Genomic DNA, 11128 nt, shown 5'->3' on the forward strand with positions numbered 1-11128 from the left:
TGTGGGAAAGGAAAGGGGAACTCTGAGCGCAGGGGCCACAAAGGATCCCAAGCAGACATGCCAAACCTGTGGGAAAAAATGCAGAAATTGGGCTGGTTTTTGGCTTAATTGGCTTGAGAGTTGCTTGTTGGCTAGTTTGGGGCTTGTAGCGCCTCTTTGGGGGGGGGGGGGGGGATCAGCGCCCGGGCAAGCACCGCGGGGCAGGGGGATCTGGTCCCAGGGCCTGTTGGGGCTCTTAGGGATCGGCTTGTTTTGAACTGTGATTAGCCTGACTCGTGGCTCAGTGTGAAAGTCGGGTGCTTATTTACCGCGCAGAAGTTGGCAACTGTGACCCCAAGACGGGAGCAACCGGAGCAAAGGCAAAAGCAGAGGGGCGCTGACTCCACCAGGGTCTGTGGGAAACGCGCGGACTGGCCCCGGTCTCCTTTTCACAGGCGGTTCCCGCCAGCGGCGCGGTTTGGCCCGAGGCAGCCGGGCCCCGCCGCTCCGCCAGAGGCTCCCGCCCGCCCCGGCACGTTGCGGTGGAAAAAAGTTTGGGCGGAAACACGTCACCCAGCTCGGGAGGGGGACACGGGGGGGGGGGACACAGGCAGAGGCGACTGGGGGGAAGGTTTTGTTGTCAGCACTGCTTGTGAACGGGAGTCAGTGACTGACAGACAGTGACACGCACGCCCCGAGCAGGGCGCGTTCGCCCCCCGCCCCCCTCTCCAGGGCTATCGCCGGGGATCAGGCGCTTCTGAGGACACCTCTTCCGGGAGCGCGCGGCGCTGTTGGGGTCCTCGCGCCCTTAAGTAGGTGCCGCCGAGGGCCCCGCCCCCTCTTTCGCTGGTGACTCGTAGAGGCTGCGGGGTGAGTGGGAGCTGGGCCGCGGCGCGAATTCAACCTCCCCCCGCCCGCCCGCCCGCCGGGGCATCGGGCCGGGCCGGGGCTGCGGCCACCGCCACTAACCTTCTCGCTCTGCCTCTTGTGTTTCAGCAAATCCCGGGCGGGAGCGACCCCCACCGACCATGGCCGAGGAAGGGTGAGAGCCGGGGCCGGCGGGCGGGCGGGCGGGCAGGGCTGGGGGGGCGAGTCGGGGGGCGCTGGGTCCTGGCAGCTCCGCTCGGGGAGGGGGAAAGACGCGGCCCCGCCTGGGCGATGCCGGGCTCAGCGCGCCACGTGCCGCCCATGTGGCTCCGCCGGGCGCTCCTGGCCCGGCCCAGGCCTGCGCGGCCCCGCCGCGTGTTGGGAGCCTGCGGGGAGGTGGCGGGGTCGCCGGGTCGGGGGCTTCACCCGCAGCGGAGGGAGTCGGGCCGAGCTGCAGCAGGATTGTGTGTCCCTGCGCGCACCCCCCCCCCCCCGGCCGGTGTGCTGTTGCTCCGGGGCTCCTAAGGCGGGAGGCTGGCAGGTGAGCGAGGCGCTCTGTCTCTGTGTTCAATTGTGTAGCATTGCTGCTGGAGGTGTAATGGATGTTAACACCGCCCTGCAAGAAGTGCTGAAGACCGCACTCATCCACGATGGCTTGGCTCGTGGTATTCGTGAAGCTGCCAAAGCCTTGGACAAGTAAGTCTTACCTTGGGGCTACGTATTGTAACGAACAAATGTGTTTGTTTAGTTGTGTTAATGTAGGTGCAGTACCTGGTTTGTATAGGTATTTAGATATATATATTAGCCTGAAAAGGTTTTGGCTTGAAATCTGATCCTTCTGTCTACTGCTATACGTAAAATGGATAAACCCCAAAATTACAGGTTACAGTCCCAAAATGCTGGGTTTCCTGTGCTTGTGTTATGTAGTTGCATCATGTAACTGAGTGCACACAAACAAAAATAGCTTTCATGAACAGTTGTGGGAGTTTTAGCACACACAACATGATTTTAGTTTAGGAAATCTGAGTCTGAGTGTAGTTTGCTTGAGCTTCTACTTTAAATGTAGTTTAAGACTAGTATGGCCCTTGTTTTGGAGAGCTGATACATTTCTTCTAGGCCAGGGATTATTGGAAGATTGAGTTTTTTATAGACAATATCAGTCTACTAAACTTAATAGTGTGCCTTTAACTGGGGATAAAAATCTTCTCAAGATCTCCTTGAGAATAGGTCTATTTGGGAAAACCTGTCTTCAGCTTTTTGGTAACCTTTAATTTATTTTCTGGTTTCATTTGATGAACTTCTATATAATATATTGCAAAGAAAATCTTATAAAACAGAACAGGAAGTTGAAACTATGTCTGTTAACATATGGTATGTGAGTTGGTCTCAGAGTACACAGTGGCAAAGTAAGATAGAGATGCATGTGTGAATAATCTCTTTAGGTTCAGGTATATAATAGCTTTCAAAACTCCAATAAAACTACAGTGTTTGAATGATGACTCTCAAAAATGTCGGATACCCCTTCACTCTTTTTATGAGTGATAAAAGTAGTCTGACAAACCTGTAAGTTCAAGGGAATAGACAGAAAGATAATATAAAAACAGGAGTGAGAAAAGAAGACAGACTATGTACAGTCAACTGCCTAAAACATACTTTAGGAAATACAATTCTGTTGCCAAAAGAGACATTGCTTTTTGAGCTGCCTATATGTAAAACCTTATTTGTTGTAGGCTGGGTGGGGAATCGAGGGGGTATTAGCACAGGACCATGGTTAGTATTGATATTTAATAGGCAGATTCTTTCAAAGTGTGTTAAGTACAGTACTAGGAGCCTGCTTTTAGCCACATTCATCTCTTCAGATAATCAGATGTGTGGTGCAGGATGAAATAGATGGAGTAGCATCATGGTTGTAATCAGGTCTGGGTGTAATGACTCGGATCCTCGTGATATTCACATCTCACTTCCATTTCTTGCATGAGGAGGATCAGGAGAGATCAGAGCCAAACCCATGCCCAGGATTCAGGTGGATGCCATTCTTTTTCAATGGTGCCCTCCCGAACCTTTATCCAATATATGTTATTCATAGAACTTTAACTTGAGAGATTGTGAACAACTACAGTAACTCCATTCCAGTCGCCAGCAGGGGAATAAAATTGCATACAAAGTTCCAACAACTCCAGTCATTTTAATGGTCAAAATGCATAAAGTAAAGATATAAAATTCATGGCTTGTGCTGCTGGGTTTTTTCTTGCCTGGACTCCTGTAACTGCCTTCTTTCAGGTCTCCATCACTCCCATCTTCCTCTTCAAACTATCCAAAAAGTATGTATTGCAATAGTGTACAGAGATCCTAATAAAACTTGAGGTCCTGTCATGATAGCTGCTTTGCAAACAGGCAGACAAGATCCCTGCCTTGAAGAGTTTATAATTTAAATTTCAAATATAACTAGTGGACATACATTTTTACTTCACAATCATAGTTGTGCTAATGGATTGCTGTCATTTGAACTATGCAGTGAAGGCCTCACTTTTGCAGTTGACTGCTTGCTGTAATATGGAGGTGTGCCTATATGCAGTCATTTGGAGAATCTGGGCTCTAACTACATTACACTGCATTAAATCAAGGGCAGCGGTTCCATGTAATCAATGGTTTTTGAGATTGTTTCCAAAACTGAAGTGGATTCCTGTCAGTTAAACTAGAACTCTGATATTGATGCAGTAAATCCTTCTAAAGCTTGATTAAAAATTATTTATTCTCTTGTAAACTGAATCTGAACATATTGGTGGGATCAGATAGGTTTTACAAAAAGTTGTGTAATGCAGGCAAATAGACATTGAATATTGTATTTTAGTTCATGGCTTAATTACTAATGAAAATCTATTGACTTTGGAATAACTTGTTGTGTAACTTGTGTATAAATGTTCTTTGTTTTAGACGCCAAGCCCACCTTTGTGTACTTGCTTCAAACTGCGACGAACCCATGTATGTAAAGTTGGTTGAAGCCCTTTGTGCAGAACACCAGATCAACTTGATAAAAGTGAGTATTGAAACTTCAGTTACAAATTGAGAGCTGTATCAGTATTGTACTTAAAAATATACGTGGTGCCATAAGTGATCTGATACAGTAGTCTACTCAACCAAGACCCATTTCTGTTGGACTAACATTTTAGTGCTATGAACTAAGCATATTAACACTACAAAACCACAAAAGTATAAAATATAAGGCAGAGGAAGAAAATTAAGCTTTTTCAGTAAGTAATGTTGAAGTCCAAGTAGACTGTGATGCATTTTGTGCACTGTAAAACTCAGTGGCTGCCACTCCTGCCTACAAATGAATTTTGTTAGTCTGAGGCTCTTAATTGCAAGTCAAAGCCACATTTACTTTCTTCAGAATCCTGTTAGAGCTGTACAATGATGATAGTTTGGCTCCCTCTACTGATATTTGTGAGGAAAGCAACCACAAATGTTACCCAATGTTTCTGAGTGTACAGCGGCTTTGATCTTATTCTGAATGCACCAAGGAAAGTGCAGTTCTAATGTACTAATGTCTTTAACAGGTTGATGACAACAAGAAACTGGGTGAGTGGGTAGGTCTCTGCAAAATCGACAGAGAAGGAAAACCCCGCAAAGTGGTGGGCTGCAGTTGTGTGGTTGTCAAAGTAAGAGTACAAGTTTTTTCCATGTTTCCTCGGTTTCCAAAAAATAAGTAATAAACCTAGAATATAGTTTTAAATAGAAAAATATTTCTACTTTGAAAATTCAGTGCCAGTTTTCTGTTCCAGAAAAACATTGTTTCCTGTATTGAAAAAAATAGGCATATGTGAACTAACATTCGTATTTTATAATTAACTTTAGTGGTATTTTTAGAAACAAAAAATTTTACCAATCTCAGCTCAATCTAATGTGTTTTCTTTTGTTGCTGGTTATTTTATAAAGCATAACTAGACATTTGAGTACAGGATTGGTAGAAACAGCCTTCAAACAAATTTAATATTACCCTTTATTGGAAAAGATCTGATTCTGTTTTAACAAATAACCAAATGCCAGTAAATTATGTCTGCTTAACTTGAAAATGTTTTGCAGAAATCATTAGGATGGTGCTGGCAATAACAAAGCCATGGTACGAGCCTTAAGGACTTGCTAGTCCTTGAGGTCCCTGAAAATGGCTACATATTTTCCATAGTGGACAACACTAATGGTTACTCTGAATATTTTCATATTTCTGTCATTGTTCTGGATTTTAATAAATGGATTTCCTGTGATCGCTAAGACTTTGCCACAGATTCCATGTTATCACAACAATTAGGTATGCTTGCCTACATTTTACTATTAGGTTCCCTTAAGTCTCAGGCACTCATATGTTGTAGGGTATTTGGGAAAGTGCAGTCCACTTGAGGTTGCTAAAGGAGCACAACAAAGAGATGGTAGAAGCACGCTGCTTTTGAACACACATTTTTTGGTCAAAGTACAGGGGATTATTGGTGTTTTTGAGGGGAGTCAAGGATGAGAATAGACTTTCAAAAATACTGTGTGTGTGTATATATAGAGGGAAAATCTAGCAGTTAGTATGCATGTTTATCACTGGATACCTTTTATCCCAACTTCTGCACAGCTCAGTTTCTTCAAACAGTGGGAAGTAGATGAGGTGTGTGCAACTTATTAGTATATTAAGGAGGCTAAAGTGAATATTTAGGGCTTGGCTACACTTGTGAGTTAGAGCGCATTAAAGCATCCCTGGCGCCCTAGGTCACTACCCGTCCACACTGGCAAGGCACATAGAGCACTCTGACTCCGCGGTTAGAGTGCTTTTGGTAGTCCACCTCGGCGAGTGGAATAACGTTTGATGCGCCTCGACTGCAAACGCTCTGGTGTCAGTGTGAACAAGGTGTTGTGTTACTGTGCTCTGATCGGCCTCCAGAAACGTCCCATAATCCCCTTAAGTCAAGTGGCCACTCTTGTCATTGTTTTGGAATCCCTGCAGGAAAGCGGATATGCCCTTTTAAAGCTCTGTTTCTGACAGCCAGCATGCTTATCTGCTCCAAGACAAATCAAACCATTACTGTGGAATGCTGTGTGAGAGAGAGGCGGGGGGAGGGAGGCCTGCTGCTGTCTGAATTTACAAGACAGCGTGCTGACATGCTCTCAGCCCCCCAAAACCTACTCTCTCTCCCCGCACATACACACAACATGCTCCCTGTCGCACTCCGCCCCATGTTGCAGTAACTTGCATGCTGGGATAGCTGTCCATAATGCACCGCTCCCAATGCTGCTGCAAATGTGGCCACGCCAGTGCGCTTGAACCTGACAGTGTAGACAGACTGCAGCGCTTTCCCTACTGCTCTCTACGAAGGCTGGTTTAACTCAAAGCACTCTACGTCCGCAAGTGTAGCGATGCCCAAAGAGTCTCTGGTTGTTACTCCTGACATGAGGGTGTACATGAAGAAGTATATACATACCTGTACATCGTACTTGAAGAATAAAGTTTGTGTGCCCATATTTCTAACTGCTGAATCTGAGTGTCTTCCACTAAAGTTTACCCCAACATAGCCAAATTACAATATATTTTTGTTTAGCATTTAGCTTACTCTGAACAAAGATGTATTAATTTTCCAAAGATGTGTGTATTCCATTAATTTACTGTTTTATATTATAGGACTATGGCAAGGAATCTCAGGCCAAAGATGTCATCGAAGAATACTTCAAGTGCAAGAAATGAATGAAAAATAAATTTTGTCAAGCCTGACTAATTTGTCTTTTTTTGGTGGGCGGCATCTATCATGATCTCTCAAAAGTACACTTTCTAACCCCTCCTTTCATCTTAGGTCTTTTGAGGGTAGTTTATAATTCATTCAACTATATCCACGTAATTACGCAAACTCTTGCTATCAATTGTAGAGAGAACCTAATTTTGTTTTGGGGGGATTGAGAACCTCTATTGCAGTATTGCAGCATCTGTGATGAAAATTTGGCTCCCTCTACTGAAACAAGTGAGGAAAGATGCCTGAATTGTTACCCAAATCTTCTGAGATGCAGCAAAAATTCCTTAAAACTAGCTTATTTTGGCACTTTTTAATTAACACTGGATACATTTTAAGTATGGTTTTTCTGTCTTTTGAGAACTTAACTACACAGTTCTAAAGGAAATTCAGGTTTGAATTTGAGATTTCAGCTCAAATATGTTTTTATAATGCGCTGAATATAAGTAACTTTCACCCCAACCTTTGTGAGCTTCTGGATTTTGCTTTCTTATGTTTAGATATGTTCTGATAAGGAGTTCTGGCTTTGACTTCTGTCTGTGAACCAGACTAAGTAATCCTTGTAAGGTCCCATTATAAGTGAAATGCTCAGATTATTTTGACCTCTTGACCATACTTCTTCCCTACTTTGTGTACTGGCTGTGGCTTAATTCTGTTAAAAGTGAATGTTAAACTACCACTGTTCTAATTAGATTGCATTTTTGTTTGTGTGGGGAATGCACTGACTGAGTTGTGAGGGAATTTATAGGAACCAATTTGATACCTTCATGCTAATTAATGGTGAGGTGGATTTCCTTTGTATAATATTGTGAAAATGTCTCCTATTGGAGTTACAATTTTCAAACTTGGCAACTAGATATTGTGATTAAAACTTGTGACAAAAGCTGGACAGCTACAAGAGTGATGTTGGCCTTAGAATGATAAAGGTCCCTTTTCCTACAACCTGAGAAGGAGTTGGCTCAGGTCATTAGGGACACCTGAGTCCAATTCAGGGCTGCCTGAGACTTCTAAAAATCCCTCTGGTGAGAAGAGAAGACAAGCTGCTGCAGGGCTAGTGGCAGTAGGGAGAGAGGCTTCTCCCTACAACAGAAATAGCCAAAACGGAGTACTTGTTTAGGGGAAGGATTAACACCCTGGGCGCATAACAGGATGATACCCCTCGGGGGGGAGAGGGAGTGAAAGGTTTCCCCCTTTATTTTGTGTTTGAATATTTTTGTGTGGTGGAGTACTTCAAAGCCTAACTTGAAAATATTGATAAACATAGTGGGAAGGAAGACCCACTGTCCAGAGTGTGACTGATTTACTGCAGGCCCTCCTACAACCTGATGGGGAAATGCCTTAGTTTGTGGCTTTTGTTTAGAGTTGATAGAAAATTTTTGTATACCAAATAGGGTGTTTTATCAAACGAGAAACATGAAAGCCTAAGAGTATAGATCTGGTTAATATTTGTCCATACTTTCTCAGCCCCATTTATGTCCAACTTTTTGCAATAGTTTTTTTCAGTTTTAGCCCAGGTTGGTTAAGTACTCTGAATCAAAATCACTTGCATACTCCTAGCAAGTGCACAACATTTTATATGTTGTGTTTGTGGTGCACTGCCTAGCATTGTGGTCTGAAAATAAAGCTATAAACCTGATTATGTAGGAGATATGGACTTAAGAGCCTTGGTCAAGTGTCAGGTTGGTTTTACTCTTTCCTATTCCATGAAGCCTGCTGTCTTTTGATTGCTGATGGGAATAGATACATCAAGGTTTGCAGACATCATCTGCAAGGGCTAGTATAACAACCTAAATGGAATTACATACACAACCACACTTGCAAAGCTGAGCATTCCAAAGTTGGGAAATGCCAGAAAAATGGTTGCCTGCACAACCATAATTCTGCTGCCTTTGCATATGCAGTTTTCTTCACAGGATTTTGGCCTTATTGCACAGAATGGATATTGCATTTTGAATGAGCAACTCTTTTAATTTTGTTACATGATTACTGTGTGTTGCACCATGCCTGTCATACTAAATACTGTTCAAACCCTGCTCTGATTACAGAGTATTTCCTCATAGTTTTTTCCATGGGATTCTTTGCTGTAGTTAGGAGTGCTTCACAAACAGTAGTTTGTTTGCAACACTTTCTCTTCCCCTTCCTCCCCCGCATACCCTGGTGTGTATGTTTACACTGATAAAAGGCCTGTAGTATCCTGGCTGCTGCTGGCCCAGGTCAGCTGTCTGGTTTTGGGGCTACAAAATTGCAATGTTAGTTGGACTGGAGCCCATGTGGGAGGGAGGGACTAAGAGTCATAAGTGCCAGTCTAAGCCTGAACTCCACTAATTTTTAGCCCGGCAACCAAACTCAGCTGACCCAGGCTGTGAGACTTGGTGCTGTGGGTTTTTTGCAGTGGTGATGTACCCTCTGAGGTGACCTGGTATTCCCATTTTATAGATCCATAAGAGAGCATAGGTGCCACTCGGATCCTGAAACCCCTTTCTACTCCTGCGTAATCAGAAAAAGGTTCCTAAAATCCCATGGCACCAGGGATTCCATAGTTAAATCTAAGCCTCTGCATATGTGCATACACTCTGTTGCCTCAGGCTAGGTCAGTAGTTCCCAACCTATTTACCATTGTGGGCTGCATGTACAGCTCTCTGTTATGTGGGTTGCATCCACACTGTACTACCTGTATGGCCCTGAGGATGTCACATGGGCTGCAGCTTTGTGCTGATTGGGCCGAAGGTTGGGAACCACTGGTCTAGGTGTACATGTCATGCCTAAGTAGGCTCCTCAATCTAGGTTGTCCCCTTTGCAGAGCCTGAGCCAGTAGGTGTCCTCAAAACATGTTTAAACCTGCACAAAATGGATGCCGGGGTGTGAGGCTGGCTTCCCTTTAGCTCAGTGCTTAGGGTCTGGGAGACCTGAGTTCGTTTTCCCCCTTCTATGTGATATGAAGCAGAGCTTTGAACTTGGTTTTCCCACCTCCCAGGAGTGACATAGCTATTGAACTATGGGGTATTTTAGCGTTGGGGGGTGGGCCTCATTCTTTCCTTGTGAAGCAGTGTATGATGAATTATTAAATATGGGTTGGGCTAGGGTGAGAATGATTATAGTGCAGTGATTAGAAATCTCACCTGAGGAGGGAGATCCACATTCAAATCCCTGTTCTGCAGCAGGGAACGGTACATAACTGGACCCAGCTCCCCCACATATCAGATGAGTATCCTGACACTACAGGCTCCTAACTCCAGGAGAGGGTTCACTGCTAAGAACGCCAACCAGAGATAGGTGCCTTCCTCTGGCCCACAGATTGCGCAGGCTTCTACAGAGGGGTAGAGCTTGTGCCCAACCTTTCTCAGGATTTCTGATTGACTGGTTTAGATGACTCCATGCTCATCATTGGCTTTTGGGGATCCTATTCTTAGATGCCTTTGCAATGTACAGAGCAGTGATTCTCAACCTATTTACCATTGTGGGTCACACATGTGGCCCACAACATGTTATGTGGGCTACATCCAACGCTACCTGCATGGCCCTGAGGATGTCACATGGGCCGCAGCTGCATGCCGATTGGGCTGCAAGTTGAGAACCACTGGTATAGAATGTCTAGGCACTTAACTTGGGCTGTGGATTGCACTAAGTGGAAAAGTGCCTAAAAGGTGGTGCAATGCTGAGAGTTGCAATACCTAAATCTGTGATTCTAGGCCAGAAAGTTAAGATCAAAAGTGACCAATAATTTTGGGTGCACGATTTGAGATGCTGCTGACCTCTTTCCAAAGTACTTAGCTTTTATGTGTTCAAAGCACACCCCATTAATTTCAATAGCAGCGATATGTTTTCAGCACTTTTGCAAATCAGCCCAGCGTATCAAGCCAAGCATCCACGTGATGATCTCATAACTAGTGATAACCCATAAAATGTTTGGCTTAATTGATTTTTCCCAACATCACATGGGAACTCTGTGGCAGAGGTAGGAATAGAAGCCAGTTCTGCAGTGCAGACATTTAGCTGTTAACCCAGAGACCATCCTTCCCCTCCCCATGATTCTATTCTTTGTTCACTGGACAAATGAACCATTCTGATTCATTCTCAGAGCACCATTCTGTGCACCTGATGAGCCGTGGTTCTGTAGAAAAAGATGATCATGATGCATATTCCCAATGGATGTATTTCCTAACTTTTGAATGCTTTAATTTTCTTCTAACATTTCTGTGATTTCACAGCTTTTTAAAAAAACAATGTGAAGAACAAATACCATCCTATAGAAACCTAGCAATAGTGAGGTGGGTAATCAGTATTGGAACCTTTAGATGTTCAGCACAAACATCAGCCACCCATGCTAATGGACTACCTGACACTTTGCTGTCATCCTTTGCATGGACCTGCATTAGAGGGAGATGAGCTGCACTTTGCCAACGGATTTCACAGCTATTTGCAGATAACAGGAATGTTGAGACTCAGAAATCTTAGGCTATGTCTACACTACAGAAACAATAGGGACATAGCAGCCTACAGTGATGGAAGGGGTTTTTCCACTGGTG

At 44.3% G+C, this 11128-nt stretch overlaps 1 protein-coding gene and 4 non-coding genes across 5 annotated transcripts; all 5 read left to right on the forward strand.

The window, feature by feature from the left end:
* Window positions 1–739: 739 nt before the first annotated feature.
* On the forward strand, window positions 740–6589 carry RPS12 (ribosomal protein S12). The gene is made up of 6 exons (XM_077813061.1): window positions 740–849; window positions 976–1021; window positions 1426–1542; window positions 3781–3883; window positions 4404–4505; window positions 6500–6589. The coding sequence occupies exons 2-6, from the start codon at window positions 1008–1010 to the stop codon at window positions 6560–6562; spliced, it is 399 nt and encodes a 132-aa protein (XP_077669187.1). The 5' UTR covers window positions 740–849; window positions 976–1007; the 3' UTR covers window positions 6563–6589.
* LOC144263338 (small nucleolar RNA SNORD101) lies at window positions 2333–2407 on the forward strand. The gene has a single exon (XR_013345802.1). It is a non-coding gene; the product is annotated as a small nucleolar RNA SNORD101 (small nucleolar RNA).
* Window positions 4250–4338, forward strand: LOC144263351 (small nucleolar RNA SNORD100). Its single transcript, XR_013345814.1, has one exon. It is a non-coding gene; the product is annotated as a small nucleolar RNA SNORD100 (small nucleolar RNA).
* On the forward strand, window positions 4887–5020 carry LOC144263350 (small nucleolar RNA SNORA33). The gene has a single exon (XR_013345813.1). It is a non-coding gene; the product is annotated as a small nucleolar RNA SNORA33 (small nucleolar RNA).
* Window positions 6590–6793: 204 nt separating the features above from the next.
* On the forward strand, window positions 6794–6878 carry LOC144263352 (small nucleolar RNA SNORD100). The gene has a single exon (XR_013345815.1). It is a non-coding gene; the product is annotated as a small nucleolar RNA SNORD100 (small nucleolar RNA).
* The last annotated feature ends 4250 nt before the right edge of the window (window positions 6879–11128 follow it).

This window comes from Eretmochelys imbricata, chromosome 3 (assembly GCF_965152235.1).
Source record: "Eretmochelys imbricata isolate rEreImb1 chromosome 3, rEreImb1.hap1, whole genome shotgun sequence".
Taxonomy (NCBI): domain Eukaryota; kingdom Metazoa; phylum Chordata; order Testudines; family Cheloniidae; genus Eretmochelys; species Eretmochelys imbricata.

Bases quoted from the DNA above. Each gene is read 5' to 3' on its own strand.
- RPS12 (XM_077813061.1), top strand. The intron at 1,543-3,780 runs GTAAGTCTTACC...TCTTTGTTTTAG, and splicing joins GCTGCCAAAGCCTTGGACAA to ACGCCAAGCCCACCTTTGTG. The intron at 3,884-4,403 runs GTGAGTATTGAA...TGTCTTTAACAG, and splicing joins ACCAGATCAACTTGATAAAA to GTTGATGACAACAAGAAACT.